This window comes from Nothobranchius furzeri, chromosome 9 (genome assembly GCF_043380555.1).
Source record: "Nothobranchius furzeri strain GRZ-AD chromosome 9, NfurGRZ-RIMD1, whole genome shotgun sequence".
NCBI classification, from domain to species: Eukaryota; Metazoa; Chordata; class Actinopteri; order Cyprinodontiformes; family Nothobranchiidae; genus Nothobranchius; species Nothobranchius furzeri.
In genome coordinates this window covers 34,842,952-34,867,278 of record NC_091749.1, presented here as the reverse complement: position 1 = coordinate 34,867,278, position 24,327 = coordinate 34,842,952, and the positions used below count along the sequence as shown (strand labels likewise).

Genomic DNA, 24,327 nt, shown 5'->3' with positions numbered 1-24,327 from the left:
AAAACGTCGAGTTTGAAAGGTCACACAGTCGTCTGCAGGAGCCTCTTATACTATATACCCTACTAGAACTTCAGTAACATGTCTCCATGCGCTCTTGCATGTTGCCACAGTCAAACATACACAATCACATAGTGTAAAAACTATATTTCTGTTTAAGCTGTATGTTTTTTTTAACAGAAGTAGTAATGACAGAATAAAATGATCCCAACAAGCTCATACGAGTGTGATCAGCTAATAAAGACATAATGTCCTGTGTGAAAGTACCTCAGCCACCCTCTCCAGCAGTGGCTCGAGCCAGTGGTCGTTACATTCACAGTGAGAGTCCAGGAAGGTCAGCACTGGCGCCGTGGCAGCATCTGCACCTCGGACCCTCGAGCGCATCAGTCCTGAAAGTCCAAAACCAGCTTTCATTTAAAACAGAACAGTTCCATCAACCAAATGGGGAAAAAGGTCAGATAAATCTCTTCAGTACCTTCTCTGCGGTCGTTTCTAAGAACCCGAACTTTCTCGATCTTCCCCAGCAGCGCCCCGTCCTCAGCTGGAACGCACAAAGCAGCACAATTTACCTGTTGTCTCTCAGTTGTGTTAGTTTCATGTGTTCCTGCATGCTGCTTACGGTTATCACTGTAGTCGTCCACCAAAATGATCTCTTTTACCAGATGACCAGGACTTTTCTTCAGGACGCTAAACAGGAGGAACAGAAGGCATTTAAATGAATTAAATCCACATTTAAAAAGCAAACAGGACAAATGAGAAAAAGCCTACCTGACCACGGTCCTCAGCAGAGCAGAGCGAGCCTCGTTATGAAAGGTGATGATGATGCTGGAGGCCGGCAGGTCGGACTGCCACTGCTTATGTTTGCAGCTGTGTGCAAAACACACAAACCGCAGAAATCAGAAACATAGGAGCATTCGGTTCAAACAAATAAAAGCCACACCTGGAACCACTCCAATTAAAGATTTATGAATCGTTGAACATGAAAAATTGGATTCTGCACTAACATATAGGTGCTCCCCTACACACATCCACACACATGACGGGGATGTATGAACACACCCTGATACACAAAGATGCTCCGCTGAAGCTGTGATTGACAGGGGCTTGGGACACAAAAGACACAAGCACACAAGCGACTGCGTTTGTGTGTGCTCACAGACAAATCCTGCTCAATTTTAAAAATGAGGAATACTGATGTCAAGATAAGATACGGTCCATTGAGGTTTTAAAACACTTATTGACCGAAGAGGGGGAGGAGGGGTAGCATGTGCGGGCAATTAAAACGCAGCTACTGAGTCAAATCCTGGAAACGGTCCAGTCGTCTTCCAGCACGAACCTTGTTGGCAGTCACTGGGCTCCTCACACCGGCGTTCATGCTTCAAACATCCTTAAAAAGCATGTTTATTCAGTCAAACAGGTGATAATGAGAAGTCTTAATGTTGGAGCACTTGTGGGTTATTTTGGCTTTGAAACTTTTGCTGAATGCACCTGCATCGATCTCAAAATCAAGGTCTTTTTGTTCCACTCACACTCACAAAAAGCTGTTTCATTACAGCTGGTGACAAACCTGAAAGTCCTTTTGATCTTTTCTTCAAAGCACATTCACAAGGGCACGGGTGAAAGGATGGAAGCTTTTCCGTTCCTCGAAAACCTGAACAATCAGCTCTGTGCAAGTGACACATCAGCGAAGGATCAATAGGAGGCACGTCCCTGCACTTTTAGTGGGCTAATGGCTCCGGCTGTCCAAGTTAGGTCAATAGATCAGTGGGGTTAGACCGCTGCGTTTATAAAAATAGCCCAGAAATCAACAGTGCATGTCTTCAGTTGCTGCCGGCACAAAAACCCACCAACTGATTTTAACAACAAACCCCTATTAGAACAATAATAGCAGCTGTTTTACTTCTTTATTTCTAACGATTACTTTTCCATGAAGCACATCGCCTATTTTACAAAAATCTGAAGTACGATCACTAAAAATAAAAACAAATGGTTGCAGTTTTCAATTTAATAATAAAATGCCATGAAAAGTCTCCATAATTAATAAATATTCATCACAAAGACTATGTTTATTTATTCATCAAGACAACGAATAGCAGAAATGTGGTTTGTGTCATCGCTAATCCAGACACCTAAACCTGCTCCGGAGCAGGTGGTTGCAGGTCTGGTTGCCGTAGTAACAGGCCCAAATCAGAAGTGAACCAGCTAGGTGATGCCAAACAAATCATAAATTTAACCTAGATGTACTTTCTAAAGCCACTAATCTGGCTTCGTATTAATGGAAAAAAGAGAATCAGCAGCTTAGCAGTTTGTTTTTGGTAAACAATCAAGAAATTATGTGAAAGCACGAAGGACTGACGAATAAAAATAAAATAAGGATTCAAGGGACAAATACAGGACCAAATTCTTGCACTTAAAAAATAGTTTGTTCTTTACCTATTTTTTTTTTAAATTTTTGCTCAAGTTAATGTCCCATGAAATACAAAAGTTTTGACCCTGAGTCTTAATTTTATCCCCTCCAGAAAACCAGAGATAAATAAATTCAGGAATCTAATTGGTTGCTTGTTTTTGTTTTCAAGGTAAGATTAGCGACTACAAGCCTTGTGGGAGACTAATTATTTCAGGAAGTTCAGGTGGTTCAGATCGGACAAACAATAGAAGGGCGTTCAGGAGGTAGAGGAAAACACCGTTACTCAAAACGTCAGAGGAAACATAAATATGGTTTTATTAATTTCTATAAAAAACTAAAACATTTAGTCTGCACCCTGGTTTGAGCTGAGGAACAGCCCCGTAAAGAGCTGAAAGGCTTGCTGAAGAAATAATAGCTTTGGTTTATTTACTGAAACTGGAAACCATTAACATGAAAACACCGCAAATTAAACCATTAAAGACCCCTTAGATTAAAGAGTACCCGTTACCTTGTTGTTCAAGGCCGACCCAAGGATTAAAACTTGTTAGCCTGTTAATAATTTACATGTAACGGTTTGAAAATTCATCTCATGCATTAAAATATTTCATCTTATTATAATTTTGCACATCTACATTGTTTTAGGCCTTTTTGTTGTGTGAAAATAGTCTGCATGAAAAAAGCTGCAGGTGATAAGTTCAGAGGAAAACCAGATCAATCTTCTGAGAGCTTTACGCTCCTCGCTTCGAATTAAAATCGTATGTGAAGATTAAAGGGGGTCAATAGACAGACATGGATTTAAATGTGATTTTCTCTAAGGGATAGAAACCATTTATTCTCGTCCTTTAGTCTGTTTAACCAACAAAGATCTGTGATGATTACAGGGTGCGGTTTGAAGGCACTCCTGGTTTTATCCGATAGGTCAAAATGAATTCAGGGTCCCTGGAGATCTTATCCTGTCTAATTAGTCAAACTGATGAGCCACAAAAGGACAGGAAACAAAAGCACTCAGACACGGGATGGATGTAGTTAGAAGGAACAACACCGTTCTTTCACTTTTAATGACTTCTAATCACAGAGAACGCATACGTACTGATCATGTCTGGTGTCCGGAACAGCTCGGTCCATTCGGAGTTTGTCACTCTCCACCTGGTTGAACTTGTTCCTGGCGTATGGGTCCTGTCCTGGTCGGACCACCGTTGCTCCGACGTACAAATCCTGGTCAAAATCCTGCCAGCGCACCTTACCTGGAGACAAGTGCACACATGCACAAGCATTGACAAAACTGCATTAATCATTTAAATCTGGAAATCAATATATAAAAATTCTAATTCAAATTGAAAAACTATTAATCAGAGTTCCTTCACAAAATCTGTAGATCTTTGGTGAGTAGATGATAAAGACAAAGCAGTGCACTCTAAAAATAATAGACCCCACCAAAAACCGCCACAAAGGCTGAAACGCATCCCTGTAATAAAGGGGATGATACATCAGCGTGAATATCAAATGTAGGCAGCAGCTCCACTGATGCAAGAATCCTTCAAGAGTGGCAGGAACGAAAGCTCCCAGCTTCAAGCTGCGCGGTCTGACAAGGCAACAACTCCACGCTCAGAGAGGCTGACAGGAAAGTTATGCAGCATGAATTAAGCTGGAGAGGATTCAGGAGACAGATGGACACTTTTGCAATGGCGGAAAACACAGAAAGAAGATTCATCACAAAAGCAGTTAGAAAAAAATAAAACATCTTCTCAAATAAAAATAAAAAATACCATCAGGTGAGATCACAGAGCCCCAGTGGGTGAAGTCATCCTGTTTAATTTCACTAATATTAACGCAGCTCATTAGTCGAGTGTTTCTGCTTGTTAATAATGCATGTGATAATGTGAGATAACAGCATCGCTCAGCAGTGATGGGTCCGAGCACAACAGACACAAACGGAGCTCTTTATCGAAAGCATGTGCTTGTGTGACTTCTCTTGCAGCACGTCTGGCATCTTAATTAACAGAAGGTAAAAAATCTGCTCATGACTACAAAACAGCGACTCAGCTGCATGCAACAGCTTGATGTCCTTTACTTAATCTGCACTTGTGGTGAAAACCTGTCCCTGCAGCTAAATGAATGATGCATTCGGGTGATTTTATTACCAATCTAAACGTGCAACAGCAAGGATGCATGCATTGTTATTCTCATATTATTGCAGGGCCAGATTATGCAAGGTCGTCGTTAACCTCTTCAAAAGATGCAAGACTGAATTTCTGGGGCTGCGAAGTGACGCAGTGGTTAGGGCTGTTGCCTTGCAGCAAGAAGGTCCTGGGTTCGCTTCCCGGCCTGGGACCTTTCTGCATGGAGTTCTCATGTTCTCTCTGTGCATGTGTGGGTTTCCTCCGGGTGCTCCGGTTTCCTCCCACAGTCCAAAAACATGACTGTTAGGTTAATTGGTCTGTCTAAATTGTCCTTAGTGTGTGTGTGTGTGTGTGTGTGTGTGTGTGTGTGTGTGTGTGTGTGTGTGTGTGTGTGTGTGTGTGTGTGTGTGTGTGTGTGTGTGTGTGTGTGTGTGTGTTTGTCCTGTGTGTCTCTGTGTTGCCCTGCGATGGACTGGCTCTCTGTCCAGGGTGCACCCTGCCTGATTGTCCATTGACCGCTGGAGATACCCCCCGCGACCCTGCATGTACAAGCGGGTTCAGAAAATGGATGGATGGATGGGAAATTTTTGATTATTAGGTCAATAAATAGTACAAGTGAATTAATGATAAAACATGTTAAAATGTTTGATTTTGAAAATGGATCTAAATCGCTTTGCAAAGAATCGTTGTTAAATGTCTGTGCAAAACATGAGGGCTGTCAACTCAGACCTATAACTGTCCATTCCTAGTTTTTACAAGGAAGCAGAAACGAGAAAATAAACTGGTCATGAACTTGGTAATTTTGCTTTATAGATTTGCACTTTGGAGAACATTTGTCTTTCTAACCATCAATCTGTTCAGGGAATATTTGGGTGTGATAAAGTAACATGCACATGCTAAGCGCGGCTAAGTCCAACTCTTAAGATGTGTGTGTTGGTAATGTATTTTTTCTATTTTTGTATATTTCTATTTTTTGTATATTGTAGTTATCGTGATAAAACAATTATAAGAAAAGCAAGCCTTGGGTGAAGCTTCTTTGGTTTGCTTTAGTGGTTCACTAGAGCTACATGCGGTTATGACTGCAGATCATCTACACAGGGCAAAATTCTAATTATTCATAAGTTGTCCCAAATAAAACAAACAAAAAAAAATGCAAAAAATAAATAGGTGAAGAAATCTATCACCCTATTTGGCAAAAACATTGTCTGTTTTCTCCCTTTCTTGCTATAATTAATGCATAAGGCTAATTAATCATTTATGGATAGTTTACAGAGAAAATTAATCCATAAATTATCAGCCATTTACAAGGGGAGTCTTATTGTAAAGTGTTACTAGATTAAATTACAATTCTAACAAACACACTTCAACACGACTCTGGATTGCTTCCTTAAGGTCTAAAGTCCATCTGAGAGAAAAAAATAAAAAATAAAAAACATCAACAGGCTGATATAAAATAAAAAGGTTTCTTTCTTTTATCCAGCACTTCATTCCGCTCTACCATTCTCAAAGAGTGTTTGTGTCGCATTTGAGTGTAATACCCCCGCAAAGTAGAAATAGCCTCATTTTGACTTTCAAATGGGGTTCCATTGCTGCGGCTGGATGGAATAAAAGCAGTAACTGTTCACCAGTTGCAGGTCACGGGTTTGAAAGGAGAGAGCACCGACTATTGCTGCTGCAAGTCGAGGATGACGATGAGAGCCGAATGAGAAATCATGAATCAGCCCAGATTTTCCTTCCCCAGCTGATCCTCGCTCCTCTTTTCTCCTTTATGCCGTAGGACCCTGAGAGAGTGTTTGCTAACGTGTGGGTGGAAGAGCACTATTGTTTGCTTTCTTTGTGGCTTTATGAACTCTGCATTATAATTTATTATTTTTATCTATTTATTAGAGAGCTGGATGAAACGGTTTGTCCTAACTTTCTTTTTTCATTGTTAATTTCTCTTGAAGAAACAGACATTTAATTGACATTTGTGTGGTTAAAATATTTCATAAGATCTCTGCAGTTCGATCATCTTATACAAAATCTACAGTCAAATAAGAACAAAATTTGTCATAATCAGTTTAGAAAAGTTGACATTTAAGATAATAAAATCCTATACAATAGATTAACAATGAAATTGTGTTTTTTTAATTTTTATTAAACCCATTTTTAGCTCTTTATAAAATTAAAATTAAAATAAAGTGTGACTGTTGTGCAGCTAAATCCATAATAAAGGGATGAAAGCAAAAAAAATTAAGAAGTAATTAGTGTAAAAAATATAAATAAAAAACCAACAACTCCAGGAAAAGACTAAACACCTTTAAAACACAACTTTTCACCATTACGCTTTTTAAAAAACAAGAAAAGAGACGATTACTGAGGTCAGCTAATTTAGGGAGGAGGCGTTTCCCACCTGGAGCCAGGGTCGCCGAGCTGTGGAACTTTTCGTTTGCCTTCTCATTAGAGCTGTGAGATTTTCCCCTGCTGGACAAATAACTGGAGCTCCACTCATCCTGGAAGCAAACACACACACACATAAATCATAAATATTACACACATAAAACTTCCCAAAAAAGATAAACATGTGACTTGAGAGAAAAGTGTGTATTGCAAAGAAAACACAAATCCAGAAAAACAATTTGGCATTCCCTTCTTTCAATCTATTCATTGTTGCAAAGAAACCATTTCACGCACACCTTTACTACACACAAAGTGCACACATTATCCTTCTGTCCATAATAAAAGCCACTGGATCAATGCTCAGGGAGGCAGAGCAATCAGTAGCATTTTTTCCCCCTCCAGCCTGCTGCACATCAATAAATAAACTTTCTCATTTCCTTCTAGGTGAACCTTCCTAAAAATATAACTGACCAATAGAAAAAAAAAAGAAAACAATCTTTTATATGGCGCCTCTCAAGATAAAAATCACAAGGCGCTTCACAAAAACAAAAAATGTAAAATATAAAAAATATTTTTTTAAATGATTAAAAAAATATTTACAATTACAAAATTTTAAATTTTGATTAAAATGTAAGGAAAGGGAAAGAGAAAATGAATAGAAAAGAGGGAAATCGGTGGATCCCAGAAAAGGCGGAATAAGTAGAAAGATGATAAACTTCCTCCGCTCACCTTGGCACTATACCTGTAGTTAACACTCAACTGCAACCTTTTTTCTCTCATGTAGTCTATGGATTAAGAAGATTTTGTCTGAGGAATGTTGATCAAAATCATGATGGGAGTCAACCCCTTCCAGCTGCTTACAGTGATGTGGCCATCGTTGTGGAGGACACCATCAGTCACCTATGTGATGTGCCCATTTCCCTGAGGACGCTGATGGGACTGATGAACCATCTGAATCCGAACCATCTAAATGACCTAAAACACACCTTTGAGGTATTTCAGCAACTCTTTCAGGGAATTGGGCAAGACTTGAGCTATTTCAGGGTTCACTTCCTAACAACACTCCACATAGAACTTTCTTCATTCAACTACTGACAACTACAAAAAGGACACACCCATGAATGCAGAGCATCTCTGATAAAGACGCACATCTGGACTCTGGTTTCATTTATCAAGTGATGTTCCCAAGCTGATGCCGTTTACAAGCTCTTCATAGGAACATAGATATTTTCATCTTCTGTACCTGACAACTGGTACGAACTGTATTAGAAAAACAGATTTTGTTGTATTTTACATTTTCTCCACATACACATTTAGAAACTGTTTTCTTTTGTCTAAAGATATGTTGTTATGAAAATGTCAATGTTCAGAAATTATTTATAAATGTTAAAATGTTTAAATATATTTGCAAAAATTGATGGGTTGGGGTTAACAACTATTTTTACATTCAGCATGCCTATGCAACTCAGATGACCGACAATATTTTAAAAAGCATAAGTATTACAAGAATTCTCAGTGAACAAGCCCTTTAAATTCATGTAAGAGCTAATTTTTCAGAAGACATTTAGTGTTGCAAACATGTTTAAAGTTCCAACTATCACAAACCATTTGAGACATCTTGGAGACTTTGTGGTGAATGCTGTTTATTTGTCGCACACAGTGAAACTAACAGGTTTTTCTTTCAGCATCACATGGTGCAAGTCTGTTTAACATTTGGGCTTGCTGGAGGAAAAAAAAAAGGCCATCTGCGACTAACAAATTCTGTTCTTCTTAAGTGTTTAGATGATGACTGTGTGAAAATCAGCCTGCAGCATTAATACCAGGACACTGAAGCCAGAGCAGCTAAATGGAATTCAGCCTTTAAAACTATTAATTAGCTTCTCCCGCTGTGACCTAAAGCCTGAATTTAACTATTATTTAGATCTTTAATTTGAAAGTGAGTGCATTAAAAGGATCGGGCAGCAGTAACGGCTCTGTGTCAGCAGTACTTCTTTAGACTGAACTCAGACACCATAGTTCCCAAGATAAAGCAGGTTATTGTTCAGTAATTGGTGTGATCTATGGTTTAAGTGTTCTCGAGTCTCTTGTGGGTATATTGGCATTAAAATGGTGGTGGGGGGGGGGGGGGGGGGGAATGTAGAATAATAAGAGTGTGTGTAAGAGTAATTATTAACCTTCAATGAAAGAAAACTTGGAGAAACAAATGGTGCAGAAAAGTAGGGAAAGGGATGTTAATTAGTTTGTCGAATCACCATATCCCAAAGGACCTATTGTGTTTTGGTACCAGATGATCTCTGTTCATGTACTAGTCAAAGGTGGTCATAATGATAAGGCTGATGTTTGTGAAAGCCTTTCTGACAAAAAAAAAAAGGATGATGAGAACAATGGAGTGCTTTGAGAACCCCATGTGATTTACCATTAAATGATGGCAGTAAGTACGACTTATTGCTGACTGAATCATCATCATCTAACAGCGTGTATAGGGAGCAGATGTTAAGCTATTTTTTACAACACGCATCACATGAATGGCTCTTGGTGAAATCTTCCTTGTCTCAGACTTAAGTGTACCAGCACGAAGCACCAGAAAAAACATCCTGTTTTACCCATCTACTTGTGTGGCAGACATAATGCACCATCACTGCCACGTGGTTTTATGGCCATCTTAAAAAAAATAAAATCATCATTTGGGGGAAACATTGTTTTTAATAGCCAGCCCAAACATCATTATTCAAATTCTGCAGCACTTCAAGCTTAATTTGCACCCAAATATGCACACTTGTCAAAAGTAGGTAAAAACGCATTCCCATTAACTAAACATACAGATTTTCTCAAATCTTTTTTAAATCCATAAAAATATATTAACTTTTACTCTGCAGATGAACCAAATGTCATGGCGTCTTTTCATTCATCATGTCTACCTGTCGATTATTCTTGCTGTCAGAGCCATCCTTTTTTCTTTCATGTGACATCTTTCTGCTCTCTGTGGTGTCTCTTGACAGCCTTGCTTGGGCTGTCACCAGACAGATGGTCCTGGCTCAGAAAGGCAAAGAGATGCACTTAAACCGCTGTCTCATTAAAGACAAACATTTTGAGTCCATCCATTTTCTGCCACTTATCTGGGGGGGCAGTAGCAGTAGCCTAAGCACGAAGGCCCAGACTTCCCTCTCCCCAGGCACTTGGGCCATCTCCTCTGGGGGAATCCTAAAGCGTTTCCTGGCCAGCCAAGAGACTAATGGCACTAACACACTGGCATCGACTCCACTCCACCTGGACTGAGTTGGCAGAGTTCCCGTTTAGTTAGACACCGCGTACTTCCTAGTAAGTAAGTAAATTTTATTTATATAGCACTTATCACAGACAGAATCACAAAGTGCTTCACATAGATCAAAACAAAATAAAACAAAGTCATAAAATCAAAGTGCTCTCAAAACAGAATCAGATTAACATCAGAAAAAATTAAGTCATAAGATTATAAAATTTCATAAGCAGATGAAAGATTAAAATTTGAGTTAAAAATTACAAAAAGATTTAGGTAAATAAAAGCGCTCTTTTGTCCCGCCCTCGTGCTCGGAGCGACTCTAATGACATCACAGACCACAGACTGCCCCTGTGCTCATTCACATTCACATTCCTAAGGCAGTGTGGAATAAACGTGGCCAGGCTGGGACCGGCGGAGCGAAGTGGAGTTCATGCTTGTGTACAAGTGGCAATTTTTCCTTTTGGTCAGAAGGATTCAATTCTGGGCCTTGAGAGCCAGTATCCAGCATGTTTTAGTGGTTTCTCTGGTCCAACACACTTGATTCAGTGGTTAATTGCCTGTGCTCTGCAGAAGCCTGTTATTCACTTACTACTTGAAATCAGGTGTGTTGAAGCAGGGTTAAAACCAAAACGTGTAGGATACTGGCCTTTGAGGCCCAGAATTGAATAGCTCTGCTTTAGGTCTTCTCCCGGCTGGATGTGCCCGGAAAACCTCAACAGGGAGGTGTCCAGGAGGCATCTTAATCAGATGCCCGAGCCACCTCAACTGGCTCTTCTCAATGTGGAGGAGCAGCGGGTCTTGTCCGAGCCCCTCCCGGATGACCGAGCTTCTCATCCTATCTCTAAGGGTGAGTCCAGCGACCCTGCGGAGAAAATTCGTTTTTGGCTGCATGTATCCGCAATCTCATTCTTTCGGTCACTACGCAAAGCTCGTGACCAACCAACCAAGACAAATCACTGTTCCCTACAAACTCTAAAAGATGTTAGGTGATTCTCTGTTTGACACATGTCCCGCTGTTCTCCAGAGAGAAAAAAAGCAAAACTATTATAAACCCCAAAAAACGAGTCAGAAATGCATGAGTAAAGTGACGCCTCAGAACAATGTTTAGCAATGGAATGAAATGCTTCTAAACTACAAAACCAAGATATTACTAAGAAACATTTTTGCACAGACCACCAATTTTTCCACCGTTCTTGCAACCTTGCATGATGACACAAGCATACTAGAACATTTCATAAAAGCAGACTTCCTTTGTCAAGTATTTCAACATCTTTAGTATTTCATTTTCATCCAAAGGACACTTTCTGCACACAATGGAGAAAGAAAGTTTCTAATCTGATTCTCTCTGCATTGTAAATAGGGATGGGTACCGAATTCGGTACTTTTTAAGGTACCGACCGAATTCCACAGTACCGACCGAGCACCGATTCACTTCATTTGAAACGGTGCCTCGTTTCGGTACCCGTCCTTCACAACGAGAACTTGCCTAGACAGCTGCCCATGCGCAAGAGCGTTAAGTCATCGGTCGCTGCGAGCGAGTTGTAAACAGTGCAGCATGGGTAGAAAAAGAACGCTAAAGCTTGGGTCCACTTCACTAAATGTGATGGGTAACTGGGTGATGATGAAACCAGCGACAAAGATCTAAGTGAGACATCCTCATCTTAATCTGCTCCGGTAGGTAAATAAAATGTAAGATAACGTTAGCTTGATTTGTTAGCTTCCGTTTCACTAATAGTGCGTTCGCTTTCTCCTCGGAACTCCGAAATTCCAACTAGAAGAACATGAACGCGCTCTAAAGTTTGGCTTCACTTTACTAAATGCGACGGGTGATTGGGTGAAGATGAAACCAGCGACAACGATCTAAGTGTGAGGCATCATCGTTTACATCTGCTCCAGCAGTTAAATAAACTGTTTAAGATAACGTAGCTTGATATGTTAGCTTCCTATGCCACCAATGTTATCATCTAATGGTGCGTTCGCTTTCTCCTCGGAAATTCTATCTTCCCAGTAGGAAAAATCAAATGAAAAAAAGCCGGCAAAAGGAATGAAGACACACAGTAAATTTAGTTCACAGTAAAGATGTTTGCTTCAATTTAATTATCAGCTTATAAAACTACAAGGACGATGTTAAAATACAAACAGTTGTATGTTATTTATCAAATATGGTTATAAATTGAGAAAAATATATATCTAATTATAAAAGAGAATTAAAATATTAAACACTCAAAAGTATCAAAAAATTGGTACCGTTAAGTACCGGTATCGATTCGTAAGTACCGGGAATTAGTACCGGATCGATTCAAATGTCAAAGGTACCCATCCCTATAGCCTTCTCGCTTTTTAAACTCCTGTTTCATGCTCTAGAAAACATTTCGTATTGGTAAAAATTTCATGGCCAGCCAGCACTAAAGTAAAAATGTCTAAAAGCCTGAACTCGTTTCTGGCTTTGCATGATTGTCTACCCTTTGAGGCTTCGTTTTTCTGTGTTTATCTGCATCTTTGGTAGTTTATTCATTTAAAGAGGACAACTCTTTAAATTTTATGTGGGTAAAGAAACAGTCCATCTGAGAAGTTTCGAGCTGCAAGTAAAAAAGGGAGTGAACAGAGAAAACTTCTGACCAGATCCAAGTGATTTTAAGAAAATATTTGCTGCAAACCTTCATGAAGTCAACCAATAATGAACTCAGATTATCAGAATAGTTTTATTATTATGGTGAATTTTTATAGCCTAGTGAACTAGACCAAATTCTTGCTTTGCAAAGAATGGTCTAGGCATGCTCCAATGGAACCTCCGCAGCTCCTACCAGGACTCTGGCAAGCCAATCACAGCTCTCTAGAGGGGTTTCAAACACATAAAGAGCTGTGATTGGTCCATAATGGTGGGCCAATCATAGTGCTCTATCTGCTTAGTGAACAAGTCAGAGCTTTATCCACTTTGTGGGCCAATCAGGGCACTCTATATGCCTGGTGGGTGGGATGATGCAACAGAGTGAAACAAGAGTATGTCACATTCATTGTCCAGTGGAATGCGGAGATCATTTGAAAGACAACGGTAGAACCCGCCCCACAACCGAGAGCTGTCAATGGAGCATGGCCAGACTAAATAATACATTTATTTAGTCTGGCTTGCCAGGCTAGAATTTTTATTCTTATTGATAAAAATCTCCAAACAAATCAATGCAGACTGAGTTCTTACACCTGCTGTTCTAACAGATTGTGTGTGTGTGTGTGTGTGTGTGTGTGTGTGTGTGTGTGTGTGTGTGTGTGTGTGTGTGTGTGTGTGTGTGTTCAGCTTATATTTGTATCTGCTAGGGTTTGTGGGTTAGCATCCCAAAGGAATGTTTCAGAGTGTGATTTATCTGAGCCTTTAATAGTCAGTATAATCCACACTAATCTGATCACATCCGCTGATAGATTACTGCAGATAGGAGCCAAGAGTCACACACACACACACACACACACACACACACACACACACACACACACACACACACACACACACACACACACACACACACACACACACACACACACACACACACACACAGGCAAAATAATAAGGAACAGCAATGCTTTAAAACGTCAACCTAAACAACTTTTGATAGTTGTGCAAAATTCCAAATTTAATCATGTCAAATAGGATTTATTCCGCAGATTTAATCCATCAAAGCATCCTTGAGGCATCAGCAAAGTGGGGAATCAGCAACAACAGAAAACAACATTACACGCAGAAAGACACTTAAAATAAACCATATAGATAGAAAATTTTTTTATCAGAAGCAGCAGCATCAGGAAATTTAATAGGAAAGTGATATTAAGGTTTTCCAGCTCATCATCACCATTTAATACCAGATTATCAGTAAAACTAAATGCAGCAGAACATGCTACACATTCAGGCTTGTGTTAATTGTGGAAAGAATGTTGCATTTGCATTGCTGTTATCCAATCAGAGGCGAGACGTTTGCATAACATCAATATCATTTTTCAACCTGCAACAATATTTGACCCTTCAAACATAAGCTCCAGAGCTTTTTAAAATCCCCACAGGAAACTATACACAAGGCATTCATTAATTCATACTAGAGACCAATAACATAGAAATCTAGACAAACCTTAGCAGTAGCAAAAAATGTTGCTCTGCAGGTTGGTCTAGCCATTATCCATTGTAGCATAAGCAGGTTTACCATTGGCTTGGCTAAGTTTAGGCCAGGCCAATCACAGCACTCGATGTTTGTAGAGATGAGATGTTTGTTGGGCAGACTTAGAACCATTAAGGCAGTTTTTATGCTTCTTATGATGACGGCTGTGCTGTCACACAGACCAGCTGCAACCCCGACTGAACTTCCCCGAGGACAGCAAAAAGGCTTAAAGAGAAATCATAAATCTGTGACAAAGCTCTGACTTTTCCAGTGAGAATCAAACCATAATTTTTTTTTTGTCTAAAGAGGAGACTTTTTAGCACAAAAACTTGCTTTGTTTTTGTTCCCACCATGCTAATTGAAAGGAAGCTTTGTTTTAACCAGCCTGCCAACTCAGATAAACATCAAAAACGTCTCAGGAGCAACGTTTCTCTCACAAATAATCAGCCGTCTCCAGTCACAGCTCCTTGAAATTAGTCTTTTTAATGAGTATCTGACATCATTTCAGTTGTCAGAATCACAGCCAGTTTAAGATAAACCAACTGAAACCTAACACTCAGTTACCTTGGCTTTTACTGGCATCAACAACAAATCTACTTTAAACAGGGTCCTAACAAAATTTCCTAGTAAACAAACTTAAATACTAGCGATGTTAGCGTGTTGACACATTTCGTTCTGACAAAGTAAATATTGAGTACTTTTGGACTTTGCAAACAAAACATCTGTGTATTTTTGCTGGCAAAACAATGATGGCAGCCCATTCATGCACCATCAATGCTTAGAGTTGACCAGATTTTGTACGTTTTTGTTTATCCACCCACCTCTTAAGGACTTACCACAAGTTCTCAATGGATTGAAGGTCTTGGGAGTTTCCTGAACACAAAACCAAAATCTTTGTTTGTTCAGTATTGGTTTTCCAATTCCAAATTGGTTCTTTTTTGAACATCGTTGCTAGACAAAATCTCTAAAACTAAGGTAAACAAATCTCTACCATTTTCAAAATAGAACCAATTAAGAGGAATTACAAAACCAAAATGTTGAGGTTTTGTTCCCAAGGCCACTTTTGGTGCATCTCGATTCGGTTTGGTGAAATATCAAATGTTTCTTCTAGTAACAGGTGACAGGTAGCCACCCTTTTTTTGGTACTTGCTTTGATGTGGTTCCAAGCATACAGAGCCAGAAAGGAAACAGGACTGTCAGTCACGGACTGGCTAAGGAGTTTGGCTGGTTAAGTGTTTTCTGCCTCGCTGCCCACAGCATTTTATGGGTCTCTTCTTTGTGGGTTCTGACAAAACACCACAAACTGAGCAGAATGTTCATATCACTGCCATGTAATGATGTAATTTCCTAATGAGTTACAACCAGTCATCATGAGCTAACCTAAGGTTCTGCTCAGCTACTCCACTGGGCCGTTCTGAGTACCTACCCCAGGTGCTCAGAAAGTTCTGGAAAATAGCTTTTTCAGCTGGCCCCGGTCAAGTGGAGACACGTGAATGTTGCACCTATTGTGTTTAGATGCATTCCTGCTATTCCTGAGCAAGCTCCAAAATGGTAAAGCCCCCGTTACACAAACTAATTACAAGTTTAGAAGATGGTCCTGGCTCTTGCTGGACTTTCTCAGTCATCCTGAATCCATTTTCACAAATGCTGTGAATGAATTTTTTAGGGCAAAGCAGAACTGTGCATCAATTGTAATTCATCTGGTCACTCCTTGCAACTTTCTGAAGTCAATGCAAACTTTGTGACAGGTAACCTTATCACAACTATGGGTTATGGCTATAGTCGTGAATGAGTTTATATCAAAAGAATAATCAAAGAACATTTATATTTGATATAAAAAACAAATAGAAAAGAAAATGTTTGGTAGAAACCTTTAACAAATCCTTCCTCCAAACACACAGGCAGGTGAACAGAATCGGAGATGGTGGCGTTTTGTACAAAATGTCACATCATTTTTATGGGAATCAGGGCAACTGCCGGTGTTCCTGATCTGACCATGTTAATATTCCCATCTCAAGCTCCCTGCAGTGATGACGTTCTCACTTGCTCAAGCTGAAAACTGTTTATACAGCAGGAAAGACTTTTTTTTTTTTAAACATAGAACAAGCCATATTTTTCCTGCTCTTTATTTACAACTGTGTCCTCGGGTCCACAAATACACACAAACACAAGGCAGTACCGGAGTATCTCCTGGCACTGGTTCAACTTGAAGATCAAAGATAATAAACAAGCTGAAAATAGTTTTTTTAAATGAAAAAACATATGTAAGTGGGATGTCATTACACAGCAGGGGAGTTAGGTTATAATAGAAGGACGCTCACACTCATTGTGTTTTGTTGCAGAGCAACAACACGGTTTTGAGGTTCAACCTGCTGAAACCAAAAGCCTTTATGTGCCTTTGGCAGCAAATTTAAGAAGGAAACTCATCAACTTGTAAAAGTTTTTCACAACTTTAATGCTTCTCATCTTAGGTCTCTTCAACTTTCTTCCATCTCTTCTCTCATCCGCACCTCATATTTCTTGCATTCATCTTCTCTCCTCAGTCGCTTGGCAATTCCAACCATTTTTTATTTTAAGATGTTGAAGCATTCATTATTAACTACAATTTAAACACAAAGTTGAAATTTTAAAAAGGTGTCACGGTTAAAAGTCCATGAGAAATTGTAGGTTAAAATATTTGTAACCTTGTTTAACGACTAGGGCTGCAGGAAAATACAGGAGAACATTATGCATATTTTAGCTTTTGAGTGCAAAACAGAACAAGAGGACAAAAATAAAATGGCTGACAGCTAAGGGAACAGATGTAGTATTATGTTTTCAGTAGGCTTATCTCTACTGGTGAGAACATACAGAGTGGATCGTATGTGTTCTGTCAGATTGACTCCCGTTTCTGTGCATGACCCCGGGTTTCCACCGGAGCCATCAGCAGCACGTTACTGCAGCAGCACGTCTTGCTCGCGTAAGCTGCTGCTTGGCCCTTCCCACGAGACGCGAAGCAGCAGGGGAGCAGCTGTGACCGACAGAGCACAAAGTCACACGAGTGACTTCGTCAGTAAACACAACAACAAGCAGGGGAAAACTACAACATGGTTTGTGTTGTATGTAGTGTTGTCAAAAAAATCGATACCTAGATATAAATCGATACTAAAAGTGGTATCTAAATTAGATATTCCATCCCTGTGGTATCAATATTATGGACTATTATACACAGCCTTCTTCAAGTACACCGACACGCACAACAGCCAGATGCCGTAAAGCAACCTCCGCCTCCCAGGCAAACAGAAGAAGAAGACGCCGCATGGCTACATTGCAGTTTCCCACGCGAGTTGTCTCCGATCCAAGTTTTGTCTGCAAATAAATAAACAAAAACGTAAACAGCGAATTTGGGAGGCGCTTCACAGCCCAACTTCATTAGCATACCAAGTCCGACACGTAGTTGTATATTCACGCTTATGTGCTTAAAGGAAACTCCCGTTTATTGCAACCTGGACTTAATTTCTAGCATGCAGTATGTTTGTTTACTCACGCTGACAACTTTGGTGCTACTTGGATTCCCCGGGGTATTTAGATCCATCGGCGAATCACCGTCAGCGTATATCCATATAACGGGTGCGGACAGGCACCCATGGTGCAGCCTCGAAATAGGACATTATCTGCACCAAAACATCCTCATGTCGAAAGGTTTTGTTAGGAATTCCCCTGTTCGTTTGGAGAAGGTCTGGGATTTCTAGATGTAAACAGACTAGCTGCGGCTAATTAACCGGCGCTTTTAATGACGTCACTGCCGTGCACCAATCTGTTTTTATTAAGATTATCGGTAGATGTACCTTTGTCCTACTGTGGAGAAATTCGTTTTCTCCCTTTATTGACCAACAGAGTTGTTCAAAAGTACAGAAAAAAAACATTTGGCATTACATCTTATGACAAAAATGCACCTTAAACATAGTTTAAGCAGCAAAACATCACTCTGCAAATAGTGTATATATAGTGAGACAATTCATGATTTAAAGTGTTAACTTTCGCCAGTTTTGGTATGCACGTTTTAAAAAATGCTGATACTTGAAAGGTTTAAGCACTTAATACACTTAATTCTTAACATTTAATTTTTACAATATAAATTGAGGAATGTTATTTTTTGAATAAACGTGTTCAATAAATTGGTGTTTTTAAATAGTATCGAAATCGATTATCGAGTTTTTTTCAAGTATCGAATCAAGTTTGAAATTTTAGTATCGTGACAACCCTAGTTGTATGCTCTGTCCGTTTTATAATTGCCAATACGGACCTGAAAAACAAAGGAGACCGCAAGCTAGGTGATAACTTCTCACGGGGACGCACAGTTAGTAACCTTTTTTTAAAGTAAAGCAACCGGAAGGCAGTACGTTCTTTATTCTGAAAATCTCGGTAGCTTCTCTCCATTTCCGCGTCAGATTTCCTGTCTTTCCTTCCCCAAAAAAGTCGAACTTGACCCGTTTCAGAGGCGTCGCGCGTAGAAAATAGAACCGCCGCGTAAAGGCCACGACATGCTGCTCCTGAGACGCGGCCGACTCGCACTGCTGACGGCTCCAGTGGAAAAGGTTCTGTTGACCACAGCGGTTCCTATCAGCAGCTATGACGTGCTGCTGCAGTAACGTGCTGCTGACGGCTCCCGTGGAAAGCCGGGGTTAGAGGGTTTTCTTCTACAGAGCTGTCTAAGTGATGCTCCACAGTGTGACTGATGGACAAGCTGAGTCCTAAAACCAGTCTTCTACAGACTAGAGCACATATGTCAGAGTCAAGGCCCGCGGGCCACATCTGGCCCGCGGAGCATTTTTATGTGGCCCGCGAGATAAATATCAAAAATATATTAAAACTGGCCCGCTGGCCGATTTTACCGCAAAGACTTCAACTCCCATGATGCTTTGCGGCTTCAGCGCGGAGCCGACGAAGCCCCCTCCTTTGTGTTTTTTCAACGCCTGCTGCCGGTCTCTGCAGCCCCGCTGTCTCGGACAAACTACACTCCTCTCACTCAGCGCCGAGTTCACTCAGCTGTTTTCTGACGTTGAAGCCCAGAAACGGAGATTCTAGCCGCTCAGTAATGTGTTCACGACTGAAAGAGAAAGTTTTTCAACTAACGTCCAGACAGAGCTGATATAACTCCAGCGAGCAGCGACACGCTCAAACCAGCACGCTCTGTGGCTGCTGTAGTCGTGTTTCCTCCCAGACACACAACAACGTGGTCAAGCTGCTCAGACATGTTCATCAGCACAAACCTATGTGAGCACCTGTTGTCATCTAATGTTGTCATTATTATGATGAAGATGAACAAAACAACAGGAGTCTCCTCCTCAGCTCAGATCAACCCCATGATGCAGGTATCTGGCTGGAACAGGTGAGCATCACAGTAAATCAGTGGATCAAACTGAGCTTTAAATATGTTGGTTTTCTGCTCTTTTTCTGCTCCAAAACATGAAAGTTAACAGGTGAGATATTGCATTTTCATTTAAGATAAAATGATATTTTTATTTTGTTGTTGGCCCGTGAGAAAAGATTTAACCTACAGTAAACAGGAAGTGGAAAGGCTGCAGATAGATGAATAGAATAGAAAATCCCTTTATTGTTCCTCAGTGGGGAAAGCTAGATGTCACAGCAGCGACGACACTTATTACAGGAGAAAAAAAGGAGAAAAAAAAATAAGAAAAATGAATAAACAAGAAAACATAAATCCTGAATAGATTTTAAAAATGCTGATTATACCACAAGTAATGAATACCACTGATGCCTTTTATTTCAAACTGACTTGCTCGTGTGTAATTTGGTTATTCCACATTCAGTGTTAATGCAGAAATAAGTTTGTTTCCAAATTTAAAGGTTCAAAATTGCATATATGTTGATAAAGAAAATGTGCAAATTTGACGTCACTTTTTCAAAAATATTAAGTTTGGCCCACAACTCCGTCCCAGAGTTTCATTTCGGCCCCGTGTGAGTTTGACACCCCTGGACTAGAGGAACAGGCTGTACGAGGCTCTTTTACATGTTACATCCTGCTTTCATGTTCTATGCATGGGTCATGCCACTCACTGTGTTCTTGGTCTCGTTCAGTTTGTTAGTTTATGCTTCTCAGCATGAGTCATCCTCTCCTGCTCCCATGAACTCCTCGAATGCCAACATTTTGTTCCTAAACTCTTTTTTTGGTTTCTTCCTGATCCTTTTGCACCAAGATATATTTCAGAGCCACTTCATCTTCCTCTTCCTTGTTCTTTTTGGCATTTTCAAGCATGGAAATAATTGAAGTCACATCAGCATCCTAAATGGATAAGTGGTCTTGGTTCATCTTATGACTTTAACTGCAGCAGCAGCCCCATCTTGGCATCATGGGTGCCCTTCAGCTCAGACTGCAGATGCTCAGCCTCTCCCAACACCAACTTCAGAGCTCTCTGCCCCTCCAACTCTTGTTGAGCTGTTTCCATCGATTTGCTTTTCTCTTTTCAGTCTTTCTTCAGGTTATTTTTTCCTCTTTTCACTCTCCAGCATAGGGCTCTGCATCTTGTTGTGGCTCTTCTGCGCTTCGGCAGCTATCTTAGCCTGCATGGCATAGAGAACCAGAACGTGGCTGTTGCTACAAGGCAGAATATGTTATCGTTTAGGGAAACCTCTTTCCCCTGCAGAAAGAAGAGTGTTTCTTGGATTAAATCTTCTGAAGCACCTTCTGAGAAGAACTTGTTGCTGAATTCAAACAGTAGCAGGATTTCCTTTTGAGCATACCGAGTTTAGAGAAACCCTCCAAACTCCTACACCTCTTACAGTCCAATGGTCTTCACCAACAGGTCAATACTGCTTATTTTACTTTAACTTTTCAAACCGCTCTTCATGGAAAGGTCCTTTTTGCTTTAAAATAAAACAAACATGGAGCCAGGTTTCCTGCTGCTGATGTTAAAACCAAACCCAGACTGATTTAAATATAATATTAAGAAGTAGGGCTGTCGCGGTTGAGGAATTCCCCCTGCGGTGATTCAGGGTGGCTTAATATTGCGGTTTGCGATATTATTGCAGCACTTTTTTTATTGCAGTACTATCTAAACATAATGCTTACACATTTAAAAAAGGTTAAAAATTGCCGTGCCTTCTTTAATAACACTTTACTGAATGCAGATCAAAGGGCAGTAACAACAAAACAACAAAATTCAGGAGGTTAAACTTTTAAAAGCAAATTTGGCTGCAGCATCTAACAAATAAGAAACAAGTCCCCATTTTGTTTAGTTGTTTAAAACCAAGCATAAAAATTTACATGTACCGGGCGCACTATCATTTCACTTTCACACACACGAATGACGGTGATTTATAGCTCGGTCACGTCCTTGTTACCCACAAGGAAAACCAGCATGTTAACCATATACGGTTTGAGAGAGGATCTGAGAGGGGTGGCAACATTTCCAGCAACACTGAAAACCCTCTCAGATGGTGCGCTCGTTGCACTAACGCACATGTACTTGCTGCGACTGGCGAGCAAAGGGAATCTCTCCCGGTTGTTGCTCCACCATGTCAGGGGGGTTTCTTTAGGGTGGATGCATTCCTCCTGCAGGTAGCGAGTGAGCTCCAGCTCGGCTCAAACTCTCTTCGGGACGGTTGCAGAAGCAGTGCTTGTCCGGGACTTCAGCAGGTCTCCGAGCATTTATTATTATTTTTTTGCCGCTGGTGGCAGCTCTGTCTCGGCCAAGGACTCTGGCTGCGCAGCAGCTGACGTACTGAAAACCAAAGTGCTCCCAAAGGAGCGAAGTAACGTTTCGTTTTGATACCAGTGCAGCCATCCTTCTCAACATGCATCACTGAGTTGAACCAAGTTCAGTAATCGCGGTGGCCCATGATGCAGCGCGGTGGGTTTCTTCATATTGCGATATTTCATTTTTGCAGTTACCGCGACAGCCCTATTAAGAAGTGTTCAAACGTGATCAAACATCAGATAAAACAAGCTTTAGAGTAAAAGCCTGTTTGTGCCAAGGGGTTTTTAGCTTTTTTAGCTTACCTTTTAGTTGAGATCAGATGTTTGCTAAGACAATGAGCTACAGAAGACGGTAAATTTGCAAGTCTGCAGCTTCGCGATTTTATGACTGTCTGTTGGGTATTTTTATAATTGTACCTTTTTGAGGCCTAAAAGCTGCCCATTTTGTATTAACACTTCATGAATCTCTGTGTTTGCCAACTGTGGCTGTTCATGAAAGGTTGAGCAAGGATGTTGATTGTGAAAACTCTGTACCTCTGTAACCTGAGAAGGCCCCGCCTTCTCCTCCATCCTTTGAATAAAGCCCCTGACGAACTGAGAACACATGGGAGTGACGTGGGGACAGCCTCGGAGGAGGTTTCCCCAGAGTTAACTCTCCATCATTTTGGGGACTCAGGGTAAAATGTCTCCTTTTTGTCGCGTGTGTTTATTTCAGGTTCCAGGGTTATGGAGATTAAATATTACCCCACATTTAATTACCTGACATTTTGGTGGAGGATGCAGGCATGCAGAGCTGGTGAGCTGAAGGCTTTCCCCAGGAATAGAGGGGGGCTGGTTAGCTCCATGGAGGGGTTTCTGCGCCCAGCTCTCGCATGACGATTCATGGACATTACGAATAATCTACTCTCTCTCTCTCTCTCTCTCTCTCTGTGTCGTCCTTTAAGGTAATATGGGATAAATGAAAAATTACCTATCACTGTCAAAGTGGCATTCAAAGAAAATTAAAGCCACCCTTGGCTATGATGTGTTCATAAATCAATGGGAAGGGAGGAAATCTTAAGTTCTGTATCTATTATGAAAATGGGCCATGTCTGTTGAGCGCCTGTTGCATCCGTAGCTTGAAACTCTGCTGATAGCCAGCATGATGCAAACTTTGTCCATGACCAAAGTTCACAGAACTGTGCAGAAGTCTTCAGTCATCCCTCATTTCTAAGTTATCTTCTTTGGACTACTGTATCTTGTCAAAGTCAACTTTTTTCCTGTGTCTGAACATAATAGGAAATATTGTTTGCTTTTTGAGCCACTTAACTCTGACCTATGAATTATTCAGGCATGAGACAGCTCCTAAACTCAAAAGATCAATCAGTGTTAAGTCTATACTTAGTAAATGCATAGAAGGGTCTTCAGGCTTTAATGTATGTATGTAAGCATGGTCCAACTCCCTCCCTCCCTCCAACAATTATTAAATTTAATAGAATTTAATGGGTCCCTATTTGACCGTGTCAGAGCTTAGTCCGCATTGCCGGCAGTAACTCAAGCTCGTTACCAATGAGAGTTGGGCTCTGCCAAGGCTGCCCTTTGTCACAGATTCTGTTCATAACCTTTATGGACAGAATTTCTAGGCACAGCCAAGGTGTAGAGGGAATCTGTTTTGGTGGCCTGAGGATCAGGTCTCTGCTTTTTGCAGATGATGTGGTCCTGTTGGCTTCATCAGAACGTGATCTTCAGCTTTCGCTGGAGCGGTTAGCAGCCGAGTGTGAAGCAGCTGGGATGAGAATCAGCTCCTCTAAATCTGAGACCATGGTCTTGATTCGGAAAAGGGTAGAATGCCTTCTCCGGGTCAGGAATGAGGTCCTGCCTCAAGTGGGGGATCTTAGGGTCTTGTTCACGAGTGAGGGAAAACTGGAGCTTTAGATCGATAGGCGGATTGGTGCTGCATCTGCAGTGATGCGGGTGTTGTACCGGTCTGTCATGCTGAAGAGAGAGCTGAGTCAGAAGGCGAAGCTCTCGATTTACCGGTCGATCTACGTTCCTACTAGGGTTGTCACGATACTAAAATTTCAAACTCGATTCGATACTGGGGGAAAAAACTCGATACTCGATTTCGATACTATTTGAAAACACCAATTTATTGAACAAGTTTATTCAAAAAATAACATTCTTCAATGTATATTGCAAAAATTAAATATAAGAATTAAGTGTATAAACTAAAGTGCTTAAAACTTTCAAGTAACAGAATTTTTTTTAAAGTGCATACAAAAACTGACGAAAGTTAACATGAATTGTCTCAAATTAAATGTCTCATAAAATCTGTTTTCAATATGAAA

General features: G+C 40.5%; 1 protein-coding gene across 3 annotated transcripts in view; it reads right to left on the bottom strand.

Moving 5' to 3' along the window:
- The window catches only part of galnt2 (UDP-N-acetyl-alpha-D-galactosamine:polypeptide N-acetylgalactosaminyltransferase 2), an 89,723-nt gene that overhangs the window by 24,877 nt on the left and 40,519 nt on the right, over positions 1-24,327 (bottom strand). The window contains exons 2-7 of one of the 3 annotated variants that reach the window (XM_054732638.2): positions 6,917-7,016; positions 3,495-3,648; positions 766-864; positions 617-684; positions 473-538; positions 265-386 (exon numbers count right to left, since the gene is read on the bottom strand). In XM_054732638.2, coding sequence (XP_054588613.2) covers positions 265-386; positions 473-538; positions 617-684; positions 766-864; positions 3,495-3,648; positions 6,917-7,016 — 609 coding nt within the window. Of the gene's footprint in view, positions 1-264; positions 387-472; positions 685-765; positions 865-3,494; positions 3,649-6,916; positions 7,017-9,821; positions 10,068-24,327 lie in introns of those variants that run through there. The other 2 variants (XM_070554803.1, XM_054732636.2) reach the window with 2 other exon arrangements.